The sequence below is a fragment of the Procambarus clarkii genome, chromosome 57 (assembly GCF_040958095.1).
Source record: "Procambarus clarkii isolate CNS0578487 chromosome 57, FALCON_Pclarkii_2.0, whole genome shotgun sequence".
Taxonomy (NCBI): domain Eukaryota; kingdom Metazoa; phylum Arthropoda; class Malacostraca; order Decapoda; family Cambaridae; genus Procambarus; species Procambarus clarkii.
Genome location: NC_091206.1, coordinates 12,406,784 through 12,434,266, shown reverse-complemented (window position 1 = coordinate 12,434,266; position 27,483 = coordinate 12,406,784). Strand labels below are relative to the sequence as shown.

The window sequence follows — 27,483 nt, the reverse complement described above, 5'->3', positions numbered from 1 at the left end:
TGGACGGCGTCCAAACGCTGCCTTGGATGACGTCCAAGCCATCAACGTTGTCCTGGACACCGTTAAGGTATATCAACGTTATCCCGGACACTGTCAATGAACCCAAATTGTTCACTGAACATTGCCTAGGTGTCCGAACGACATCATGACCACAATGCAGATCCACAAGAGTTGTCATGGACAATATTCGAAAACACAAACATTATCTTGAGCACAATTTACAAAAATATGAACTGTATTGGACACCACCCTTATACACGAACATTATTTTGACCACTATACACATTCATCACCGACACAACTTTCATCCACAACAGTTGATTTGGACAATATCCAGGTACGGAAACGTGTCACTATACACCTGGCTAGGTACGCAAACGTTATCTTGAAGCACTACACATGTACATAAACTTTGCCATAGACACTATGCAGTTACACAAACGTTGCCTTGGACATTACCCACGTAGAGACACAAACGTTGTGGTGGAGACTGAGGCGTGGCAGGCTGGGAAAGTCCCCCCCACACTATAAACACCACCTGACGAGTCTTACGGAAGCATCAACATAGATTTTCCCGAGTGCATCAAAAGGGTTTTTTTCTCACTCATTTCTCAGAAGAAATAACAGTCAAATTTTAAATTGAGTATAATGTTTAAACTCAATCGTCACCGATCTCTCTTGTTTGTTTTCATATCTCACGGCCCAATATCGATAAGTCATGTTCCGTGGAGCAGATACCGTGGTAAATCACCGGAGAAAACACCTAGCGGGCTAGTAGTGGACAAGTGGACAGAGCTAGCCCGGAGACCAATCCTTCCCCCGCTCGTCCATACCAGAGACTGCCTGCTTGCCTGCTTGCCTGCCCGCCACCCCGGCCACCACCACGATGGGTGCCAGAGGGCCGAGGAGTGCCTCAACGCTACGCCCATGGCATCTATAGGTGGGAGGGGGAGAGAGAGAGGTGGGTACAGAAGGCACGAGGTGAGAGGAGACTGGGTACGGAGTAAGGCAGGCTTGGCACTGGCCCCATATGTCAGTACACACACACACAGTCTCACAAACGTTTAGCTTCAGTGAGGACCTATGTAATAAGTGTGGAGGGTCAAGTATGGTGCATGTAGTGTGGAGGGTCAGAGACGACACAGACACTAACGGGGAGAACAACAAAATCATATAACATTCATGTTGAAGATTTATTCAGAATTGAAAGGATAAGAATGTGAGGCTACCTAATGCAATCATGTCAAATTATCTAACTGGGACGATTACTCAGTATCCGCTATTTAATACTATCTTATCAAACTAAGCGTCAAGCGACGATTTAGAAACAAATGCAGAGGTTTTCAGTCTAACGAATCCAAATAATGTCTCAAATCGAGTTGAAAACATACAAAGGCTTATCAAAATAGGTAATACAAAATAATACCGTATATACGTTCAACACTGTACTAAGACTTCTCTTTATATCCGCGTCTTACTTATCCCTTCTATATACAACGTTACAGTATTATCTAACAGTCTGGTTGCAATTTGACTTCCTCTAAAATACTCTAATTCTTGGACCACATCGAAGTCACGGTAACACATGGAGCGACACATATACCGGCAGAAGTAGGGATATTCACATACGAGAGAGTAGGGGGCCAGATTCACGAAAGCACTTATGCAAGCACTTACGAACCTGTACATCTTTTCTCAATCTTTGGCGGCTTCGTTTTCAATTATTAAACAGTTAATGAGCTCCGAAGCACCAGGAGGATGTTTATAACAATAACAACAGTTGAATGGGAAGTTTTCATGTTTGTAAACTGTTTAATAAATGTAACCAAAGCCGTCAAAGATTGAGGACAGATGTACACGTTCGTAAGTGCTTTCGTGAATCTGGCCCTAGGACTTGAGAAAACCGAAGGGCTCCTACACGATAGGCTAGAGCGGGAGTAGGGGCAATTATAGCACCAAATGAACTTACCTTGGACAATCACACACTAATCTGGAACCGGACAAAGGCAACTACGAATATTGGTGCCCCATTACTGTGTATTCTTTCCTTATTTGAACTCATCCATATATTGTCGGATGTTATCCACTGAAATTATTATTGTACATATAACTATACATTATTAACTATCCTCCATAAACCGGTAAATCAGCGTGAGGGAGACTGAAATATTGTACTAATGGCAATCATGCAGGATGACGTTCAATCCCCGACCGTCCAAGTGGTTGGGCAACATTCCTTCCCCCCGTCCCATCCCAAATCCTTATCCTGACCCCCTTCCAAATGTTATATAGTCATATTGGCTTTGCACTTTCCCTTGATAATTCCCTCCCTCCCCCATACTTGCCAACTTGCAACAGACCAGTACATATCCTGAATAACTTTGAAATAGAATCTAACTGATCAGGAAGGGCTCTTAAGTCTGCCAGAAGTGAAGCAATGGAAGCATGCCATACCAAGGAGTGCCGGACCAACCGGGCTGTGGTGGGTATGTGGGCCTGTGGGCCGCTCCAAGCACCAGCCTAGTGGACCAAACTCCCAAGTCAAGCCTGGCAGGCTTGGGGAGTAGAAGAACTCTCAGAACCCCATCAACCAGGTATCAACCAGATACCATAGACAGCTGTGGCAGGTATCCAGGCATGATGCAATCATCATTCTTGTTGCAACCCACGGACGGTGATGACGCCACCAGTGTACCTGCTACATGGGACCTTAATTTCACGATACGTTCGCTAGACAGCAAGACTTCAAGCACCACGGCTCAAGAGAATTTAGTGCCCTATAGTCTACTCATTATAAACACACCTTAGTCCACTACACCACGACATGGTCAAAAGGAATGAAACCTGGGATTCAACTGAAGCCAAATCAGGGTACACCGACTTTAAGACTTAAAGCTTTTGAACCATGTCGTGGTGTAGTGGTGTAAGGCGTGTGCTTGGGAGTACCCAGTTCGAAACCTCCTCACGGCTCCTACTGATTTTCTCACTGAAGGTTGTCTTAGCTCAGTTGAATAAATAATTAAAATTCTTACCAAATCTTTGGTAACGATTTTCCATTAATGAAACATGTCATTTGATTGCCCGAGGGAGAAGTATTAATTACGTAGAATTGAATTTCTTAACTAAATTCGATATCACTGGAAAGCATTGGTTTTATCCTTCTGATTTCAAAACGTCTAAGATCAAGCCTGGCATTCCCCTTGCCCTGAGAGAGGATGAATTACAGAATGCCGTGGAACTGTATATGGGCGATTTAGAATTTAGATAAACCTACAAAACAAAGATTGATTTAACATAGGCCTCCTCAGCCTAGTGTTCTGACCTATGAGTCTTGCACAAGCTTTAGCGACGATTCAGCAGGGCCTATGATTACAATTATAGAATAATAAAGCGTTGAGTGAGAGCTAGTTCTGGTCGGGCCCCCCCCCCCCCCCCCGAGGCATAACTTAGTCGGGATCATTAGTCGTGGACTGTCCTCAAAGAGAGTGGGGAAATGCATCTCTTAATTATTCATCTCATTGGTCTCTTATTTCTGGTAGACACCTTTAGGACATTCTCTTGTTGCCAGTCCTGGTTTCAGTCTTCAGATATTACCAATATCTCTTGACAAATGGGAGAATGTTAAATACAAGCGAGCAGTAACCCAACACTGGCGGCGTCCGCGGCGGGAGGACAGCAAAACAAGACTTGAGGTGAAGGTAACTGTACACCAAGTGAACAGGTCAGCAACCCGTACCTCTGTCACTCTCTACCTTCAGGTTACTACCTACCTACCATCACGTCCTCGCTTGTGTTACATTCGCGTCACACTACGCCCAGGTACCGTCACATCGACTTAACATAACTTACAGGTAACATGACTTCGAGTATCATCACACCCCAGTGATACACTAGGCACGTGAAAGGCACTATATTCGTCACACGGTAAAAACGCTACATTTGATGGTATCGTCACACGCTAAATACGCTACATTTGATGGTATCGTCACACGCTAAATACGCTACATTTGATGGTATCGTCACACGCTACATTTGATGATATCGCCACACGCTAAATACGCTACATTTGATGGTATCGTCACACGCTAAATACGCTACATTTGATGGTATCGTCATACGCTACACTTACATGGATCGTCATATTGGGAAAGCGTGACACGACAGTAGCCTCACACTCGCCAGCAAAAAAAAAAAAACTGCCACACTTGATAACATTGCACATACGTTGATGCCATTTGTTAACGATTATCGCCCCATTCAAAGTTATATTGAGGAAAATGCAATTTTAGATCATTTGAATTCTACTTTGGAATATCAGTCCACCCGAGTAGCAATAGTAATTGTAGCCTCTATCGGTTCAATAGAAGTTCCACTATCAGTTCAAAGCAGCTTCACTACATATTAAGTTACTTTAAAAAACTGTCACATGTACGGAACGCCACAGTGTGATACAGGTGTTACAAAAGTGTTACCGTTACTATAGCCTGACACACTTACCTTGCACCGTTACGCCGTTGCGTAATCACTTTGCATCTCCACCTGTGGACAAAAAAAGCTAAACTTTATTAGGAGAATTATAATGTAACATGCTAAATTTGTGTTGAAATTGCGTCCTAACCATTGAACCTGCAGACTGTCACCGTTGGTGTTCTTACAAGCATGTCAAAATTGTGTATCTTTCTCGAAAGGCAAAGTAGGTGCCATACCAGGAAAAATTGTACAGTTGACACAATTTCTAAAAAAAAAATTGCCTATTTAGGGTTTAGTCCTGGCAGTGTGTGTAAATGTTGCATCAAGTTCAAGTATGTTTATTGAGATAAGAAAGAAATACATCTCAAAGGGATAGAGTAGCTTAGGCTATTTCTCCCCCCCCCCCTCTTGTTGATCATAAAAGTATGCAACTTAACACGCGTAAAGATTAGGCTTTTCCGGTGATTCTAACCTGTGGACCCATGACTAGTGACTAAGTACGTCTTGAAGAAATGTTGGCAGCAAGCAACAAGAAAGGCGACGGGGGAGCGTTATCAAAATGAGCTACATTACAAAAACAAAACAAAATAGCCTAAGTAAAGCGTAATCGAGAAACTTGCCATATTGGACGCCGATCATACCTCAGCCTATTGCGAGTAATAGTGACACTAACTATCATCACTATCACTGGCAGCTACAGCACAGCCAATCAATACCAGCATCAGCACTCCCACCATCACCACAACATTTACCACCACCATTTAAATGTCTACCACCATCATCACCACCATATTTACCATCACCAGTGTTACTTCTACAGTTAAACCACAATCATTCCTATCGCCATGAGGTACTATCCACACAATAACCAATTACTACAACCACCGGCACCAGATCTACAACCATACCCATCAGATACTAACTACCATTGCAACATCCTGTCACTACCACAACCAGTTACTACCACTGCACTAACCAGAGACAACTACCACCACACTTATTTCTAGTTCCATCCTGGCTATTATTTTGACCATGATATGAACAAGATAAGCTGAATCGTGCATAACGTTTAGAAAAATAATCTTGTACTTCGATAATTAATTCGACGCCGCACTGATCCTGATCTTGTGTCCTCAACATGTCTCTGGAACATTAGTACGAACGACAGAAAATATGTGATGAAAATGAGCAAGTGGGACTGATGAAGGGGAAACGATTGAGACTGAACGACGACGAAGCTGAATACAGAATACAAATTGAGAGGCGAATGCGACTGACTGACGAAGATGGCGTTACAGCGAACCAAGAAGAGTAAATGGCCGTTAAAGATATACAAATTAAAAGACCAGAAATAGGGAAAAGGATGCGACTGACTGACGAAGATGATAATTCTGGGAATGAAGTACGTGAAGTTGAGGATTTAAGAAATATTCCCTCTGGTGAAAATATAGATAAGAAAAAGCATAAAGACAGAAAAATAAAGAGGAAAGAAGAGGAAAAGGACGAGAAGGTTATGGAAGATATTCGCAAAAGGAAAAAACAGAGCCGGGCAAAAGACAGAAGAAGCAAAGCTGCTTAATATTTTTTGGACTCTCAGGCAACCGAGTGTGTAAAACCCCATGAGAGCCTTCCTCGCCGCTCGCTGCCCCCTCTCCCTTACACTCCACCCTCTGACGCCTGCTACGGCAGAAAATATCAAATACGTGGCGTCTTGGCCGTCGCCAGCAGAATCCAAGCAGAATACAAAGTCCGGAAAGCCGAGAGACGAAAGAGGAAGGAAAGAGAGCGCCATAATAGCATGTGAGGAGGGATGGCACATCCTCATTGCCAAGGCGCATTCCTTTTCGGCTGGTTGACAGAATGGTCGACTCAAAAGTCTTTTTCTGGTGTAAGGTTCCATGACTCGAGGGCCCCTCATTGGGCATCTATGATCCATCGGTACGTTTAAGGTGTTCTAACAATTGTCTTCAGGCTTGGCGCCTTTTTTTGATAATTATTTAATTATTTTGATCCCGTACAAATATGTAAAGGTCCTGCCTGACCAGGAGACCTTTGACCCCGGCAGAGATTGGTCTACGTGAATGACCACAAAATATATTCAAAAACATGTCAATAGATCATATTACCTACCCTTTTGAAATGGAGAAACTTTCTAGATTCACCATTACATGTGACTGTTATAAGTATGTATATCTACAAACGAGAATGTCTATCTGTGTCTGTTCAAGTTAGTGAACTATATGTTTAACAAATTTCTAACCCTGTCCATGGAGGACAGAAGAAAATGTATATATGCTGGTTAGCATTGTTAATGTGTGGCCACGTCTGTGACAGAAAATAATAATAAAAATAATAAAAAACTGTTTGCGAAAGAGAATTTTCTTATATTTCTTCATCTTTGTTTAATTAGTTTAAATCTATGACCTCTTGTTCTTGAAGTTCCATATCACAGGAAATCTTCCCTGTCGATTTTATCAATTCCTGTTACTATTTTGTACGTAGTGATCATATCACCTCTTTCTTCTGTCTTCTAGTTTTGGAATATATTTAATGTTTCTAACCTCTTCTCGTAGCTCTTGCCCTTCAGTTCTGGGAGCCACTTAGTAGCATGTCTTTCCACCTTTTCTAGTTTGGTGTGTGTGTGTGTGTGTGTGTGTGTGTGTGTGTGTGTGTGTGTGTGTGTGTGTGTGTGTGTGTGTGTGTGTGTGTGTGTGTGTGTGTGTGTGTGATATATATATATATATATGTCAGAACTTACATCATCTCAAGTTGTTGTGGCCACTGGCAAACATGTTAAATGACGAGAAAGAGAATCTGAACTACGGTATTACACAGATTTACAACAATATACAAGCTCAAGAGTAGTTCGGTTACGAAACTACAGTTAGTGTACTCACCCATGAAGTACTCGCCACAGTACCATGTCATCTTGTTAACTTTATTCCTTCCGTGAGTTGCTGGATCCATTGTCGTGGTCACTACATTTACACAAGTCAAAATGCGATGAATTAATTTTAGTTTAGGCATGGGTCTCTTGGTACAGTTGGCTTCATTCTCGATTCACAATCGGGGATCCCAGATATGGTTGGGCACTTTTCATGTCAGCCAATGCTCTGAAATTGAAATAAGTTTATTGAGGTAAAATACACACAAAGGGATGAGGTAGCAAGCTATTCTCACCCCGTTCAGTACATCGTGTTAATACATACATAGACACACATCACAAGCAAAAAACGTATTACCGAACATTCAGAGAGATAAACATACATTTCCTACCTAATGCTTGTGTTCATTTAGCAGTAAATAGGTACCTGGGAGTCGGGCAAATAGTGTGGTTTATCCTGGAAAGCGTCAGTAGTTTGACCGTGATATCTCAATATTTACAGATATATACATAGGCTTCCTGTCCCCGAAAAAACGAATTATTATAATGAACCACATCCTTTTCCTGCTTTTACTGACGTGTCAGAGCAAAATGCTCTCCATGATTTACTTAACTCTCTTGTAACTGCTGTAATTACACCCGGCACATGTTTCCAACCATCTCTATCTCGTTATCTTCAGCTGTTTGAGACACTCAATTCAATTTCGTTCTTTATTATGCACCCAATACTCATCCCGTGGGCGGTGGTGTAAAGGATTACAGCGGCACATAATCGGTGTAGCTAAGCAAATAACAATCTTTTGACGCTAATTACAAAATTATTAATGTCCACGGTAAAAGTGTTAGTAAACGATCGAATTTATGGGTCTATGGTAAGTGCACACTTTAACCACAGATCCTTTCTCCTCATTATTACCTTACCACTTCTCTTATGCCTTTAAATGATTAAGCATAAGATCCAGCAGAGCTTTTTATAATAGATATTAGCACATATATACCTCCAACTTTGACTGTTTACCAACGCATTCCTCAGTTTGTGGAACAGAAGTTATCTGGTTTTTCTGCTTCCTAATACTGTATTTAATGAAATCAACAATTAGTTGAAAGGCGTCAGTATCTTTGACAGAACAAATTCACAAAGTTTTAACAACGGAACAGTTTGAAGTTAGATTATTGTATAATATAGTAAATTATAAACTTATACCATTATACCAATCAACAAACACACACACACTGTCCCCATTTAGATTCTTGTATACTATAGTAAATTATAAACTTACACCAAGCATACAGCGAGCCGGTCGGCGGAGCGGACAGCACACTGGACTTGTGATCTTATGCTCCCGGGTTCGATCCCAGGCGCCGGCGAGAAACAATGGGCTGAGTTTCTTTCACCCTATGCCTCCTGTTACCTAGCAGTAAAATAGGTACCTGGATGTTAGTCAGCTGTCACGGGATGCTTCCTGGGACGCGGCCTGGTCGAGGACCGGGCCGCGGGGACATTAAAAAGCCCCGAAATCATCTCAAGATAACCTCAAGACACACACGCACCGTCCCCACCAACAACTGGCGCAGTACTGACCGCCTGAAGGGTCAACCAGGGTTGCCAGATCCAAATTGCTGAAAGTAGCGAGCTGAGGGTCTAAAAGTAGCGAATTTGCAGTAAGAGTAGCCCAATTTTTTGTTTAGCGACTGATACAGGTTACAAAGTAATATCTTTTAATATATAGAGGACACTATACAATTTTGAAAGTTTCAGCATTACTTGGAATACGAGAAAGAAGCTCTTTGCAAGCTTTCACTTAAATATTATGGCATCTTTCTTGAATATTTTGAAACTTTTCCTGGGTTATAATTGTTTTGTCTGTTAGTTGCCTGAAGTGTTGAAAATTCGTAACCTAAGTCCATTTTCTCCAGAGGCAGACTTATGTAATTGTAGTCCAAATTAACATGAAGCTTTGCATGATGAGGATGCAAGATTCTTCGAGGTATTCCAAGAGTGAAGTTTTCTAAGACAGTGAAGGCTACACTGATCTGCTTCGTCTTTGATAAAATCAATTCATACTTTCAAAGAGATTTAAGATTGGTCTGAGAAATGTGAAATATAGCTAATTGGGGATCAGAGACATTGAAAAAGTTGCCTTGTAACATATTTATCACAAAAGCAAGAAGCGATTTGGTAATGAGTTGTTAAAGAATCCCACTGATCTAATAGCCACTGTACACTACCGCTCCGTGCCAACCATCGTCTTCCTGACAAAGGTATTAACTGTAAAGGATGTTTACAATCATTTATCAATCTGTACATTTCTAGATAACGTTCTCTCCTTAATGAAGATCTGTGGAACCAGATGTAACTTTCGGGATTAACGACAATTAAGGTTGGGAAATCTATGGCCCCTGGGGAGGATGTCTTTGCCTTGCGGTTACTTTTTCTTTCAAAGGTTCCTAGGATCAACATCCCCAGAGGGCCGGTCTCTGACCAGGCCTCCTGTGGTAAGTGGTCTAGTCAATCAGGCTGTTTGACGCGGCTGTGGTTTGTACACATTACATTATAAAAGTATAAATAATCATCATTTAGTTTGTCAACATTACTAGCCCAACTTGCTTTTAAAGTAGCCCAAAAAGTCGCAAGTAGCGAAATTAAAATTTGGGAGCGCGGAGCTTTCAAAAGTAGCCCAATCTGGCAACCCTGGAGTCAACATCACCTGGTAGACAAAAAGTAATTAAAGCGCAAAACTAAATTCTTGTTTGGTTGAAATTGCTAACAACCCAAAAAACCCACACCAGAATATTACCAGACTAATTACCATTTTAAATAAACCAGTTTAGTGTTTTTCTTTTGAACATATAAGCCATGCTATGCTCATCCAATCTCATGAATTATGATAAACTTTTCTCGAACTTTGTCACTTTCTCCACACGAAGCTCTTCTCTCAGAACTGTAGCCCCAGAATTGCCAACGGAACCAAAATACTTAACCTAACCTAACTTACTCCTGGCCAAATTTCATTTAGAATAAGCCTTTGTAATCATACTGTCTTAGCACTTTAGCCTGAGAACAGGTAGACAAATACAGTACATACAATTATCATACCTAAATTTCTTTTTATACAGTGTATATATATATATATATATATATATATATATATATATATATATATATATATATATATATATATATATATATATATATATATATATATATATATGTCGTACCTAATAGCCAGAACGCACTTCTCAGCCTACTATTCAAGGCCCGATTTGCCTAATAAGCCAAGTTTTCATGAATTAATGTTTTTTCGTCTACCTAACCTACCTAACCTAACCTAACCTAGTTTTTTTTGGCTACCTAACCTAACCTTACCTATAAATATAGGTTAGGTTAGGTTAGGTAGGGTTGGTTAGGTTCTGTCATATATCTACGTTAATTTTAACTGCAATAAAAAAAAATTGACCTCATACATAGAGAAAAGGGTTGCTTTATCATTTCATAAGAAAAAAATTATAGTAAATATATTAATTCAAGAAAACTTGGCTTATTAGGCAAATCGGGCCTTGCATAGTAGGCTGAGAAGTGAGTTCTGGCTACTAGGTACGACATATATATATATATATATATATATATATACACACACACACACACATATATCACACACAAGAGTTCATACATTCTTGTACAGACACTAGCACATGTAGCGTTTCCAAGGAAATTTAAGATTAAGAACCTGCTGTCACGACCCTTGAGACTAAATAATGTTCTTCTCCCCACAGTGTAAAGAACAAATAAAAATCTGCCAAGCCAATAGGTGTCTAGGGGTATAATTAATCACTGTATAAAAACGGGAGAACAATATATTTTGCTAAGGGTGACAACTTAACAACAATTAAATAAATAGTAGCCAGAAATTTTATCAGCATGTAATACAGCATGAATGCAAGTAATTATTTGATACCTGAGCAATATCTCTAGAATATGGAGTAAGCCATAAATACTCTAAAATCGTCTATCCAGATAAATTAATATTTCTATGGGCTTAAAATAACAAAACCCAAGAACTTAGCTTAAACACAACTGCACTCGACCTCAGCCGCCACTCTACTGCCCAGGACGTGGTCCGCAGGCCCAACGTCGACTAACCGTCTACCCAAACACCAATTAACGTTCGCATGAACATTGTGAACATTCTATTTACAAAGGTCAGCCCTAAACTCCAACATTATTAACTAAGAGTTGTAATTACTGGTCTTACATTCCCTGAAATATTACGGCTACCAAATATGGGAATAAATAAATATAAAACAATAGGCAATTGATTTGCCAACAATCGCCCATTCCCAAATATTGTCAACCGCCCACATGGCTAATTTCACGTGACATCCACCACCAAAACAAACCTTACACACACTACCCAGCTATCTATGTTATATATATATATATAATGTATATATATCTATATACACAAATTTTATACAACTGACAGCAATATTTATGTAGAGAAAACAATAGCATAATACGAGGTTCGGGAGAATTGGCAGAATCGTAATAAGATTCGTGACACCTGCCTGAAACACTATGTGTGCTAGTGGCTTTACAAGAATGTAAGAACTTTTGTATAGGTAAAAAAAAAACCTGAATGCTGTTACCTTACCTTCTACCTTAGGAATGTTAGCCAGGTCTTAAGTCACTGGTAAACACTGAGAAAAGTAGTATATTTAGTTCTGTATATTACTTATTTGAATCTTGTCATTTATCAGTTGGCCCACATTTGTTTTCAAATGGCCTGTTTTCTCTGCTACTTTGGCCTGATGAAATTGGAAAAAGCTTAAAGAATTTAATTTTGCATTTCTGGCTACCCTGGTTTAATAAGCCCTCTTTGCCTTTATTTCTCATTTAACATGCCCTTTTAAATTGTTGCATAGATTTAATAGGTGGGTTTCGCCTCCTTCCCAATATTTTTTAATATGACTTTTTTTGTCTTATTATGTGTTTTACTTTGTCTGTCAGTCATTTGGCAAAATAGTCTGTGTGGGATATTATTTTTCTGTGCCAGATTTGTGTTAGAAAAGGTGCTGTATTTTTTGTCAGCTTTGGTCATGCAGTATCAACCAAGGTCCGTTCCTCTCTCTCGAAAGGTATGGTCATTTTCGGACATAAGATGATTCTAGGAAACTAGTTTTCTAGCTTAGGCTGTATTGGGCTCAGTTTGGGTTAGGTTAGTTTGGTTGAGCTAGGTTAGGTAGGTTTCAAAATCTGTTAGCGAATCATCTTGTATACGATGTGATTTGTATCCTCTCAAGGTGTAGTTCTCATTTCTGAGATGGCCTCCCCTGCCTACTCAAGTTTAAAGTCTCAGTTAGTCAGTTTGCATCCCAGACATCCTGGACCATAATACTGTATTATTTCTAGCACCACTCATTATTTCGAGGATTATTGACTTGGGATTCAATAATCCCAAGTCTGTTCTCCCAGATTTTTTAATTCTGTACATATCTTAAATCATTGAACAGCCAATTGGACCAATTGCTCCCAGTTAGGTCCCATCCCCAAGGAACCCCCACACTACTTTAGTCCTAAGTAAAACTGCCTTCTAACAAAGCCAAACCTGTAAAGGTGTGTCAAATTTTTTGGCAGAATACAGATATTCTGTCATAAAGAATGACAGCTTCTAAGGCCAGCCCTGTTGATCAGCATTTGTTTCCAACACCAGGTACTGTTTTCTCTGGCAGACATATTTATAAATTGGATCAGAGAGTAGTCTTCAAACACCTCTAGAAACTTGTTCTACAGGATTTTTTTTTAAGGTCCAGTCAGTACCTCACGGCTGATGTCCCCAACACTCAATCCGACTCCCACTTCACCAAGGTCTGGAGGTATTATATATATACATCTCTGAATAGAATCTTTTCATTGCTCTCAGCCACTTCTGCCAATACTTTCTATGGTCCTCGAGCTTTATCACCAGCTTAATGCTGCATTTAAGATTCTCCACAAATATTATCACTCTTCTACCTCAGAAATCATACTGTCTTGCAATTTTTGTTTTTGTTTTATCTAGTTAAGTACAGGAGCAAATGACGTGGATCTTATTAGTAGACTTGGAATGCTCTCTTATCTTCCCAGTGCTTCTTAAACCCTATCTTACTAGGTATCCCTGGAGCATGACTTATCAATCTTACAACCAGGTTCTCATTTACTAATGGGTGAACAGAAATTAAAATTTTATTAATTGATGCCAAAGTATCCTTCCCTACTCATGGCTCAACAAAACCAGTCATTATAAATTGCGAAGCATGGGGGGATAGCATGCTAATGTACCTTTCTGCCGCAAGGACTATGTTCTTGCACATTCACATCCAGTCTTGCTTACATTAGCAACTTGTTAATCACATTGACCCATTAAACATAATATGTTCTCTCCACCTATTCCTGATCTTTTCACCATTTTGTTTTGTTCCATGTATATCTTTGAACATTTTATTTTACCCATGGACTGGGTGTTACAACAATGGCCTTGTTTCTTGCAGACCAAGTGGTTGTGTACCATTTCTTCATGCCATCCTTGCTCCTATCCTGTTCTCGTATACCTTCCAAGTGGTATGTAATTATTCATGGTTAATGCTTTCTTCTGATTATTACCAAACCTGTTCTGAAGTTAGTAGCTCTTTCCTTAGTGAGCAATCAAGAGAAATAGCTAAGAAATATGCCAATTTCCTCCACATTAAATCCATCTACATTATAATACTACACAGTAATGCATAACTTGAAATTTAAAGATTTTAGTTATGTTTGGTTAATAATATGACTATGTATATATATACTCTTTTATTAATGGTTATGTTAATTTTGATAGTGACAGCCGAAAGATAATGCAATATTTAAAATTCATATACTGTACATTTTTACAAAAATCACTTAAACATATCCACTGAATATTGATATCACCATAATATCCTAATTCTATGTATAAAAAAATACTTTTTGGCATTTACCATCCTTATGCATTAGGCCATACATCTTCACTAAGTACACCATGGCTGAATATCGTCTATTGATTATTCGAACCTGGAATGCCAAGCTTATCAGGAAACAGTAATGCTATCTGGGAATAGGAAAGAAGTACTTTGCAATTTTGTATGATTCTTAGGAAACAAGTTAAATGGTTGCTAGAGATAACATTGCTTAACATTCACTCCAGTTATGCCAACTGTGAGAATTTGAGGAAGTTTGAGCTATTTCACAGGAGTAGCAATTTGTGCACAATACTGTCTGTGGAAGTTGAAAAATGTGACATAAAATGCAATTTGTGAATCTGTAACTCAGCAAGAAAAGCTAATTATTACTGCAATGTAGTAAATTTTAAATAATACTAAGTGAATGTTTGCACAATGACCAAGTAATTATCAAAAGAAAACACTAAGCCAGAATGACTATAGGGTACTACCTGACAATAAACTTTACCAAATGCAATTTTTTTTTTTAACAACTGTCATGACTTTGCTTGTTGTGACCATGTACAGCACTATCAACAACACTGTGCCACATAAAGGAACACTAACTGAACTGTAATTATTGTACAAGGTGTGAAGGTGGGTCACAAAGAAAGGTTTTAACCTTTGTCACTAAACATAATTTATGTGCACCTTGATATGTAGCATTTATAACAACAAACTATCCTGTGTGTAATTAAAAATAATTTTCACAAACTCGTGCACTCTTAAAAGAACAACTTCTATTAGATATCAAGATGAAATTGAGCTTGATATCAGATAAATAATGAGTTATGATACTAATTTAGTATTTTTTTGTTTTGTTTTAACAGACTAACGACTACATTTCTGAATACTATATTACCAATATTAAGAATTTTTCAATAATTATACTAAGCAATTAAAATACTGTACTGTAATACTATTTCTTTACCATCGCACGATATGTGACTCAGGATTCCACAAGTTATTACAAACTCTGGTATCTGAGACATTGAGGATGATGCAACCAAGGCAGACTGCTGCTAACTGAAAATGCTGGTGTGAAAAGGACAGTGTTTTATAAAAATTGCATAGTAATATGTCACTTCAATGTCATGATGTGCTGAACCCATTATATATTTAATACCAATATTGTGCCCAATTTGACTTGTATAATAGTAGTATGTCAATACTGTATAGTACGTATATTCGTGTTAAAAATGGGTTTGCATATTAACGCATAGTACATGTGAATGAGCATGCAGGAGAATACTAAATGGATAATCCCAAAATGTGAGGGATTGTTGCCAGTGTTGTTCTTCCTGATTGGTCAATATTTAACAACTTTGATTATAAGATGTGTTTGCACTTTGTATTTTGTGCTTTTTAAGAATTATGAAATGGATGCGAGCAGAGAAAATACTGGGAACATTCTCCGTGAAAATAAGAATCCATGGAAAGACTAGTTTTTTTTCTGAAAACTTTAATTTTTGAGCAAGGTGAATGCACAAGAGTAGCCTCGCAATGTAGTTGTTTATGTTCTATTTGAAACTAATAAAAAGAATGGAAATATAGATAATTCCTTGTTATCTGTAAGGCCTCTTTTTCACCTGCTTTGCACCATGCAAATAATATTGAAATTACTGCACTGTATTATGTTTTACATATATATATATATATATATATATATATATATATATATATATATATATATATATATATATATATATATATATATATATATATATATATATATATATATATATATATATATATATATATATATATATATATATATATATATATAAAATATAAAATATAATGTAAGAGAATTAGTAATTAAATACAACAAAATGTTAGGGATAGTATAGTGAGCCGAGCAGTGTTATAAATATGCCAAGTAATCAAGCTATATGTCATACCAACAATAAACACAGCAATACGAACTCATCTAGGCACTTTGAGTTATTGTAGTTTTGTGTCTAAGATGTTTTATTAAAGAAGTTACCATAGTACTTTTATTAAGCTTCCAGCGAATATTTTTAATTGCAGTCATAATATAAGTGAGAAGAAACATTTTTTTCCTGCAAGTGGGTTTATCCAGATATGGAAGGACTAGTCCAAAGAAAATAAAGAACCAAGTAATTGTACTATACAGAAAAAAATTATAAAAAAAATATTAGTCTACAAAGAAGTGGCACACCATTCTTAAGTTCCGTTGTAACATTGTAAATACTAATCTAACATTGAAAGAATGTACGTGTGTATAACCACAAGAAAAAGACTGTGCGTGTGCGTGCATGCGCTTCACGTTACCACATTATTCCTACACTCTTACCAATATCATAAATCACAGACAATATGATTTTATAATACTTTCTATAAATAGAAGACACTGCTCAGCTAAGACCTAAATAACGAATTATGGACATCCTATAGGATTCCTACAATTAAATACTGCATTACAACTTTACTTCAATCTCACTGACATTTGTAAAGATCATTTTAAGAATTTAATTTTAATTAACAATGTAAATTTCTTATCAGACTAGATAAATATTGCAGTACATGTAAAATATTACATAAAGCATAAGAATCTGCACTGAAACTCTTTACCTATTCTAAGATGCTTTACTTTTTCTCAGTGCCATTGCTTTAACATTTTAACAAACTTCAAGGAAAAGAACTTTACAACTGCATCTTATGTCACACTTCAGTTACTCCATTTCTCCTGAAAGATTCTTATAAAGAGGCTCAGCATATTATGATAAAAAAGTGGCCAACATGCTTGAGTATTTCAATCTGTTGTCTCTCCACCTAACAAAGAGATAGGAAGTACTCTACTCTGTATATTATAGTGTCATTTTGATTTTTAATGTTTATAAAAAAACATTACCAGACAAGCAGTACAATATGCATGTCATCTACACTTAAACTTTCACCACAAATACCAATATAAAAATGCAAAATACTTTAAAAAGATTGAATAGCATTCAGTGAATGAGTATGGTACATATAAAAATTATGATACATTACAAACTCTACCAAGTTTGTTTTGACCTCAGACCCAAGACATGGCAAAAGGATGGACAAATAAATTAGCTTGCTTACCTCAAGGTCACTAAGTACTCAAATTGTACTACTTAATGGTGGCTTGTCTGAGCTCAAACTATATGTCACCACTAAGAATGCAACAGTTTACTACCTAATTGACACACAATGTTCTTAACTGTGAACCCAACTATATTAGTGATTCATATTGGCTCTTACAAGTATGAAGTATATAAGTCAACTAGATAACATTATACAAAATACATATTCACCAAATTTTAATTATTTCAAAGCCAAATACAGGAACTTGGATGCAAGAACTAATTTTGCAAGTTACTGATACTGTACTATACATAGCTTTAACAATGAATGGCTTAAACTAATATCAAAATGTTATCTAGTCCACCGTCAAAAGGTGGGGATAACGCATCCACTTGAATACAACATAACGTAAGTGCTCACTCACTGGTCCCTTAATTTCTAAACTGAGTAATGACTGACAAAGCCAGCACCACCTCTGTGTCCAACATTTGCCCTGCCTTCCTCAACATAATAAAACTTTGGAAGCATTGATATGAATAAATTGGCATTTTTGTTAAATAACAGATATGACTTTTCGATACACATGTAAAGAAATGGTACACAAACAGGCTCAATTACTGTTATGGAGCAAGGTAAGCATAATTTACCTTTCAGAATAAATAATTCTTCCTTAATAGGAAGTTCTTAAATTTAGTACAATCTTTAAGTACGTTGAGAATATTGCAACTTTTTCTTAAGTTCAACTTTTCTTGTACTTGCCTTCAGCCCTGTGTAGGATAGTCCATGTACCATAATAATATCTTCTACATATTATAGTCAACTCAACTTCATACACATCTGTTAACGTCTGCATCCTTCTGATAACTTCCATTTTTCTTCAAAATGATTTCTCTGACAGTCCCATTTTTCAACCTACTAGAGAATATACATTCTCTGAAACTCTCTGTAGATTGAACGTAGTTCCTGCAAACATCTCTTTCAGGAGAACACCATCAACAATGTGAGAGATTCTCTCCAGGTGAATGTCTTTTAAGCCATCAGAATCAATTGTCATGATAAAGATTGCAAATTTCCATCCAGAAAGCTTGCACAAATTTATTGTATGATCTGGATGAAATGTTCATAAACTGTGGACACTGTTTAGAGCAGAAAAAATATTTTGTTCAATTCCACATAATATTAGAAGACCTTAGGTATTAAGATCTTTTAACAGTCCATTATCACATGCATTCATTTGTATAAAAACCTTTTACCTCTTTTGGACACTGACACTCCAAAGTAGCTTAATATTTTTCACAAGAAAATTTGTAAAAAAATCAGTGTTTCTCACAATAATATATTACAAAAAAAAAAAAATTACTAAAACCTCGACTACTAGGTTTCGTCTCCTTTTCAAGAGGCGGTGTCATGTCAGGTGTGAGCTGGAGGAGGAGGGGGTAAGACACTTGATGCAAGTCATTCATCGGGGAAACTTCTACCTATATCACTGAACGAGGGCCGCATCTCAGCAGTCGGAATCCAGCATTGTCGCATAACCTGGAAATAAGTCAGAGTAAAGATACTTTTCTGTTAATAAAATAAAATACTGTTGAACAGTCATTATTTATTCACATATTCATCAACTTCACCAAAAATAATATAACAAGTTACAATGACATTTATCATCAAAATAACTTTTGATAAAGGAGTAAAATACAATTCAACACAAATTATGACAAATATCATGGTTGCAATTAAATAATGTATAGTATAATCAAATATTTTGGTTAAAATTAAATGTTGGTTTAAGTTAAATATTGAAGAAAACTTCTTTGTACCTTACTTGAGGCACACTTAAATTTGATAGCACATTTACTTTTTAAAAATATTCATAACTAATATACCATTTCTTGTTCTCGACATAAACAGTACACAGAAAATACACTTCAACGATAACTTACACTAAACACATAATCTGGGCAAAATCTTGGTTGTTCCAGAACTCGTCCATTCTGGACCATTTCCACTACCTCTGCATTTTTCATCCGTCCATATGGCATTTTCCCACATGTGAACACCTCCCACATCAGCACACCAAATGCCCACACATCTGACTTTGACGAAAATCTCATGAAGTTTAATACTTCAGGTGCCGCCCATTTGATCGGAAACTTGGCACCACCAGAACCTGTATATTCGTCATCAACGACATACCTGCCCATGATAAAGAACATATTTAATTAAAACATATTTCTATCAATCCATTTTCAGTATAATATGCATGATATTTAATATGCAAACTGTGCAGTGCATAAATGAAGTACTCTACAGCACTGCAAATACAAACTTAGTACATTACAGTACAGTATTGTACTGACTATTAATCATTATGAATGTCAGCCTATATAAAGTATACTTGTGTGCAGACATGAACTCACATTTATACACTGTATATGCTTTTATTTCTAAAGGGCATTATTAATACATGAAATTATTAATACATTTACATGTGTACTTCTAAGCAACAAATATTGTACTGTACTTACCGAGCAAGACCAAAATCTCCTACTTTGATCTCATTCTGTGCTCCAACAAGACAATTTCTTGCTGCTAGATCACGGTGGATAAATTTTTGCTTCTCTAAATAGGCCATACCAGCACAAACCTATAATTAAAAAAAATATTGTAACAAATTCAATAAAAAATACTTAAAACCACAATCTATCGCTATTTTAGTATAGTACAGCATTGAAAAACAAAAAACTTGGTGGATCTTAATTCACTGCATTGACCAAACTCAATTTGTTATAATCAGCAAGCGTTTTATAAATTTAGGTAGACATACCAGGCCTCCAACCAAATTCCATTTGTTCATTGGCATCATTAAAAATGTATTGAACTGTACAATGAAAACAATTATATATAATGAAATATCTGAGCCCTGACTCAGTGGCTATCCTCAGTTTCTCCTCCACAGCATCTCACAGGAACAAATTGCTGACACAAGCAAAAGGAGCCACAAGTAGGAGGGAGTAAGACACTTGATGCAAGTCATTCATCGGGGAAACTTCTACCTATATCACTGAACGAGGGCCACATTTCAGCAGAAATTAAATTCTGTAGGAAATGAATGGAAATGTCAAAAGGAAATGTGAAGGAAATGTCCTTCAATAATGAGGACATATGTACTTCTTCAGGGCAGACAGACATTTGAACCAAAGACATGGATGATACAAGAGTGCAAGCCCCAGAAAAGGTAGACATGGCCAAAGGCCATACCTAGCAGATGACGGCAACTGAAAGCAAGGCGACAAAGGGTCAAAAAATGAAGAGTGTCTACAGCAAAGGAGCCCACAATACATGCAGGAAACATTGAGCTGCAGCCACCAGACACTGGAACAATTGTCCAAGGAAAAAAATACCAGTCCTTGAAGACCAGCAGGAATGCCAGCAAGAAAAAGGAGAAGACAGTAAGGAAAATTATTTACCATGCAAATAAACCAGAGCACATCACCTCTGCCAAAAATGCAATCTGGAGAACAGAAGCAAAGACTTAATGGAACACTTCAAGAGAACCAAAATTCTCTCAGAAAAAGAGCACCACAAATATAATGAGGGACCAATGCACTAACATCCTGACAATGGAACAAGCAAGAGAAAACACAGTAGGAGTTGGCTCAACAGGAGTGAAAACCACAAAGAACAGTGCAACCAGAGCCACAGAAGAACCAGCGGAACAACGTCAACCTGAGAGGCTCCAACCAAACAGATGAAAAGATGCAGCTTTAGACAGCCAGAGTTGGCTAACAAAAGTGAAACTGCCTTTGAAAAATGAAAGAAATTATACCACAGGGGAAAACTCTGCACATGGCATTGCAAGCTGAAGCCTAAAAACAGACAGTACAAACAAGAGAAAAAAGGATTTGCTAGTAACACACTTGCTTACACCTGATAAACTACCAAGAAGTGGAAGAGGCTGGTTGCAAGGGCCATTGTCATACTTGAAAGGAAAAAAAATTCTTAGAAAACAAATATCCAAAGTACCAGAACCAAAGTGCAAGAAACAAGGTTTGCACTTTTTAGTTTGGTATGATTGCTTCAGCTTTTGTTCCGTTTTTTTTTTTTTTAATCTCCGTTTAAATCACAACACTTTCTTTTTTGGGATAGTAATATTTGCTTAAAAACTAGCCGTTACAAACACTGCTTTATTGCGTTACTATATGCTTTTTGATCCATGCTCTAACATACAATATTATCTGCAAGAGGTGCGCCCTTTGCTGTATCAACCAGTCCAAGTGGTTGGACTAGTAATCCCTTCATAGGTGGCAGCTCAAGGTCTGCCTGGGGTCACTATCAGTAAAGAGCCAACTGACGACCACCGACACACTTGAAAGGGGAAAAGAGGGAGCAGGGAGAGCAATGTGAGAGCAAGAGGTGAGGAGCAAAGCAGAGAGCTTTGCTCCTCACCTCTCTCTATTGCCTATTTATTGCCTGTCTCTACTTCCTCATCACAATCGACTTGAGAATGGCCCAGGACGGACTGAAACGTCATCGTCCCATCACCTAGTCTGTGGTCTGGTCAACATACAAACAGGTCATACTGTATGTGTAGCACTTTGTTGATAAAGTTGGTATGAATGGCTTCATAAACGTGTTACTGTATATGATTCACAATCACACTGTAATCAAGTTATCAGAAATACATAGTGAAAACATTCTTTTCTTTCATCTTCAATGATTTTGTTAAGAAATCAAAATTTTTAACTCACCTGCAAGCACATGTCTAATAGTACATCAGTGTTGTTAATTAAGCTTCTCTCATTGGCACGTAGATAGTGTAGCAATGAGCCGTGTCGTAGGTACTCTGTGACAATATAGATGGGGCGGTGTCTGCTGCATACACCATATAGCTGGACCAAGTTGGTGTGCCGCAGTTGCCTTAAATAAAATTAGACAACAAATTCAAATATTATACAACACAGGTATACTACATATATTATACAGTACAGGTATACTACAACATTGTACTGTACAGTATATACAAATAATATTGGAAAAACAAAGAACACCTTAATCATGTAAAAAATTATGAAAACAATTCAAAATCACATTCTATAATCAGCGTTTAGGAAGAAAACCACCGATGAATTATTTGTAGTAAGATATACTTAAATATTTACACAATGTAATAAATGCTGTACCTTATATACATTATGAACAATTGTTACAAATATCTAATTGAACATGGATATTGTATTTACTACCTAATTTTTGTACACTAGTTAAGAATGTATTCACATGTATAGTGTACATTTATGAATCATAAGAGACCACAAAGAGATACAAAATTATGTTTAGTATTATGCAGCAGAAAGCACAAACATATTTTAGCTTACTATTCTATTCTTAAATTTACAAATGGATTTAAATACTGTACTGCTCAAATTACAAGAGCTAACCTACATATATCAATATGAAATCTCCATCACTTCAAAAATCAATATAAAATGTATATCACTTCAAAAATCACTCCACACATTCTCATGTGCTATGTACTTGTACAAAACTTTGTTCCTAAATGCTAATCATGATCTGAAACTTTTCCTGGATAGGTATAATAGAACCCATGAGCACCACACCAGAAATAATTATCTCTTTGATATCCCCAGAGTCAAACTAAATCTGTGCAAACACTCCATGCAAATATAGGTACCCCGTGTCTAGAACCCCCACCTAATGAATTAAAAAAATTGTCCAACCTATGCCTTATTCAAAAGTAAAACCAAAAAGTACCTAATTTCATCCTTATAGTTTCCTCCCTTGCGCTTCAAACTCACACTGTATCTTGTACTACCAACTTCCCCAATATTAGTACAGTACCTGTACTTAAGACACGCATCTTCACCAGTGTAATCACCTCTTGTCAATTTATATTGTAATTATATATTGATACTGTATACATTTTGCTAAATGTACCTTTTCATCTTACCTGATATGTTAGATCAAGGACCTGCCCAAAACGCTATGCGTGTTAATGGCTTTACAAGAATGTAACGATACCAATCTTATGTAATCTCACATACCCATTGAACCTTCTTGTAAATATTATTATTACTGCATTATTATTCTTACTATTCTTATTATCATAAACATCTACTGGAATTCAGAGTAAAATTATTGTAATAATTTTTTCCCTCAGCTTTATGAACAGCATCCAAAGATAAAAAACAAAAAAACATTCGAGTTTATTTCAACATTAACACTTACGTCATGACTTTTGCCTCTTCAATAAACTCGTCTTCACTCATTGTTCCTTCCTTCATCATCTTCACAGCCACGTCTAGGCACCGTAGTTTACCATGTCTCACCACACCGAACTGACCTGACCCTAATTCCTCCAGGAGATTCAGCTCATTTGGATCAATTTCCCATTTGTCTGGAAAAAGTTTAGATAGTACAGTTATATGAACATTTTAGGCACAATCAGAGAGCACTGTATAAACATTAGAGGTCTGCGGTTGTTCAACGTCCTCCCAGCGACTATAAGAAATATTGCCGGAACAACCGTGGACATCTTCAAGAGAAAACTGGACTGTTTTCTAAGAGAAGTAAGGGCTTGGGGAGTAGAAGAACTCCCAGAACCCCATCGAGCAGGTATCAAGCAGGGAAATGTTGACTGAGGTTCAAAGTGCAAAGCTTTAGATTTAAGTACGAATTAAAACAGAAAAAGAATATTTTGAAATAAATTTGATTGAATTAATATGATTACTTAAGAATATATTTACAAGTCCTCATTAGAATCCAGTGGTTTTTAGTTGATTCTATGATCTAAGATTTGATATACATAACTATGGATATACAGTACCAAAATTAAATTTAACCTATACCAGTATTGTGCTACACTGTACTCTCAAATGAATGGATTAAAAAGAGACCAAAGCCCATTCAATTGTGATTGGATGGGGGGTTTGGTCCATACAATTGGAAATACAATTGTGAACAAAGACAGTTACAGTACAACATTTTTACATGAATGCTGCCTGGGAGGAGCGAGCAAATTTAATTTGGTACTTGCTGGCAGATAGGTGGGCCGCTGCAGTTTTCCCTGCATAATTCTCTTAAGATAAGTCCTGTTCAGTTTGTTACTGGCCACCATGATAACTATTTGTTTTACATGTTATTACAACTTTCAGGTTGCTCCAGTGTGTTATATTTGGTGGGAGTTACTTGGAAGAGGATATGGTGTTACTGTATTGAGAATTCGTGGTTTACCGGAGTGTGTTTACCATTGCTTTCATCAAAGTTGAAGTTTGCCTAGAAAATTGTGGTTGTAAATCTTCACTTCTAATCAAATTGGGAGTACAGTATTGGACATTAACAGAAATGTCAAGGGGCAAAGACCAATTGCTATATTTTCAGGGAGAGTCGAGTCAAGTCTAACCTCAGGCTGGGCTAGGGGGAGTAGAACAACTCCCAGAACCCCATCAAGCAGGTATCAAGCAGGAGAGGGGGTTTTGTTTAATACATTGTTAACTATTAAGAATGCAATATCCTGTGGCCCTGGTGTTGGTGTAATATACCACTAGACATTAAACTTTGGGGGTGTCTTCTCTGAGGTCTGGGCCAAGCACCTATGCCAGGTAAGGCCAATTATAATAAATTGCATTACAGTACTTTAATTAGGCCATTCCACATAGCTTTGTTGGTACGTTACTAAAATTCACACTAGAATGCTTCTGAATAAAATTGCAAGGAAACATGCCTAAATATCTCATCCTACCCACCATTTGGTTGTGAACTGCACTGCCTATTGCTCTACAGTTACCCTTTTGCACCTTTAGCCTGTATTTCTACCCCAGTGCACCTTTTATATTTCTACCCTAATACATCTTGTTATATTTCTATACCTACAGCACATTTTAATATTTCGCATTGGGTTTTATGCACTGCTGTCTATTATAGTTTCAGAGCACATTACAAACATCAATCTTTATCCATGTAATTATTAACTTAATATGATCAATTTGCATAAAGTACTATAAAAGGTATAACAGTGAAACAGATAGCAATACATGTGACTTTTATAGCAACATACCATGACTAAGACCTGCAGTGGTGGGTGCCTGCTTGCCTTGCACAGGAGGCCTGAGTCTGGCACACAAGCCTCCTGGGTTGTGCTGGTGTCGGAAGATCAAGTCGGGTATAGTCTGGCACTTGATGTTATGCGAGAGATAGTAGTTTCCTTCTTGGTCCTTCTTTATATGGTAGTGTTTCACTTGAGGGTGAGACCTGGGAAGACAGTGGGGGAATTAGATAATGTTAGTAGAAAATAAATAAAATGTCTATAGAACAAATAACAAAATCGTAGGTTTCAAAACTGGGAGAAATTAAAAGACCAAATGTTCTATACTCAATTGGAGATAGATGAACCATAATTATGTTGTTATAATTAAAAATCAAAAGATTAGTGAAAAAATCCCCTTAGAAAATCATATGATAGAAGGATAAAGTTACAGGAAGTTGTAAGAACATACAGAGATTGAATTCTACCGTTATCTTGAGGTTATCTTGAGATGATTTCGGGGCTTTAGTGTCCCCGCGGCCCAGTCCTCGACCAGGCCTCCACCCCCAGGAAGCAGCCCATGACAGCTGACTAACACCCAGGTACCTATTTTACTGCTAGGTAACAGGGGCATAGGGTGAAAGAAACTCTGCCCATTGTTTCTCGCCGGTGCCCAGGATCGAACCCGGGACCTCAGGATCACAAGTCCAGTGTGCTGTCCGCTCGGCCGACCGGCTCACTATCACCGTACCACTAATAGGATTACAACAAAACTATCTCATCTTTTTTTTTTCCTTTTCCAGAACCAAAAACCGGTCCAGCAAATCCATGAAATAATTTGTTAATTTCCCATTATTTTAGCTGTAACCAATTACTAACAATCTTACTACTGGAATGGAATAACTTATTGTTTCTGAAATTTCCAGTACCACGTTAAAGTGGGTAACCTCTATACTGTATTACAACTACAGTATAATAATATATATCTGTTATGAAACAACAATTCCAATACAATATTAAAACTTTGGCTGCATTATTGTTTTAGCAACACTCCATCATTGTGGCATTGTTGAAAAAATTACAAAAATAATTAGTTTTAAGATTTGAGAAAACAGTTTTTGAGGTTAGAAAAAATATAAGCTAAATTACAATTTATGTCTCAGTCTTCAATCACCTCGAAATTTTTGCCAGTACGTATTAAGCTTACAACAATTTCAAGTAAATTTCTAAATATAATTCCAAATTAAAAAAAAAAGAAAATTAAAAATAAATGGGTTGGTAAAACCAAACAAAATCCCATCCCCGACACAATGTACTTCAACTCACTGTTTAGAGAAGACAGATAAAGTGTAAATCCCAGAGTTAGTAGTGGAATTCCTGACGACAAAACCACCTTCTCGCTCTTGCTGCATTAGAAGCACTTCTGCCCGCTGTCTAGTGGCGTCTCCTAGATACCACCTGCATTTCACAAGTTATTAAATAAATAGGAAGATTCCTATAAATACATCAGCAGATGTATTATACAAAAAAATATATATTAAACTATATTTTAAACAAATATTTTTGTTTAAAAATATTTTAAACAAATACTCTTACAAGATCACTCGATCTGATTTCTTTTTAAATTTAAAACTTGGATACTGTACAAGGCTAGAATTATTAACAAAAATAAAAAAATAATAATAATTAACCTTTCTATTTAATTTAAAGGGTGCTAAACACAATCTAATGAATATATATTTCCTGTTATGTCAACTTAAGTAATTAAGTAGTTGGAGATAATCCAAAAATATCTAAGCATAGATAGTAAATTAAAAGATATTTTTGTATACAGCCATTCATATATTCTTAACAATAGGCAATTACCGTTAACTCATGAAATAAAACAAAAATCGACTGAAATAAAATATGCTGCACAATTCATCTGTAATACAGTATTCATATGGTACTAAAATTTTATGTTAAGATTTAATGTAAAAAAACAACTCATAAGCAAATCACTAAAAAGGGGGTATCAAAATTT

The 27,483-nt window shown here is 37.0% G+C and overlaps 2 protein-coding genes across 13 annotated transcripts in view; both read right to left on the bottom strand.

The window, feature by feature from the left end:
• The window catches only part of LOC123745054 (uncharacterized), a 249,725-nt gene extending 238,398 nt beyond the window's left edge, over window positions 1–11,327 (bottom strand). The window contains exons 1-3 of one of the 7 annotated variants that reach the window (XM_069306287.1): window positions 11,311–11,327; window positions 7,368–7,583; window positions 4,498–4,539 (exon numbers count right to left, since the gene is read on the bottom strand). The gene's annotated coding sequence lies outside the window, so the exon portion shown is untranslated. The other 6 variants (XM_069306286.1, XM_069306285.1, XM_069306281.1 and 3 more) reach the window with 6 other exon arrangements.
• Window positions 11,328–17,765: 6,438 nt separating this feature from the next.
• The window catches only part of Btk (tyrosine-protein kinase Btk29A), a 495,654-nt gene continuing 485,936 nt past the window's right edge, over window positions 17,766–27,483 (bottom strand). For 5 of the 6 annotated variants that reach the window (XM_069306275.1, XM_069306274.1, XM_069306270.1 and 2 more), the window contains 7 exons: window positions 26,787–26,918; window positions 25,494–25,696; window positions 23,666–23,834; window positions 22,168–22,336; window positions 19,945–20,063; window positions 19,360–19,612; window positions 17,766–18,955 (listed from right to left, as the gene is read on the bottom strand). In XM_069306275.1, coding sequence (XP_069162376.1) covers window positions 18,875–18,955; window positions 19,360–19,612; window positions 19,945–20,063; window positions 22,168–22,336; window positions 23,666–23,834; window positions 25,494–25,696; window positions 26,787–26,918 — 1,126 coding nt within the window. In that variant the 3' untranslated portion in view covers window positions 17,766–18,874. The remainder of the gene's footprint in view (window positions 18,956–19,359; window positions 19,613–19,944; window positions 20,064–22,167; window positions 22,337–23,665; window positions 23,835–25,493; window positions 25,697–26,786; window positions 26,919–27,483) is intronic. The other variant, XM_069306271.1, reaches the window with a different exon arrangement.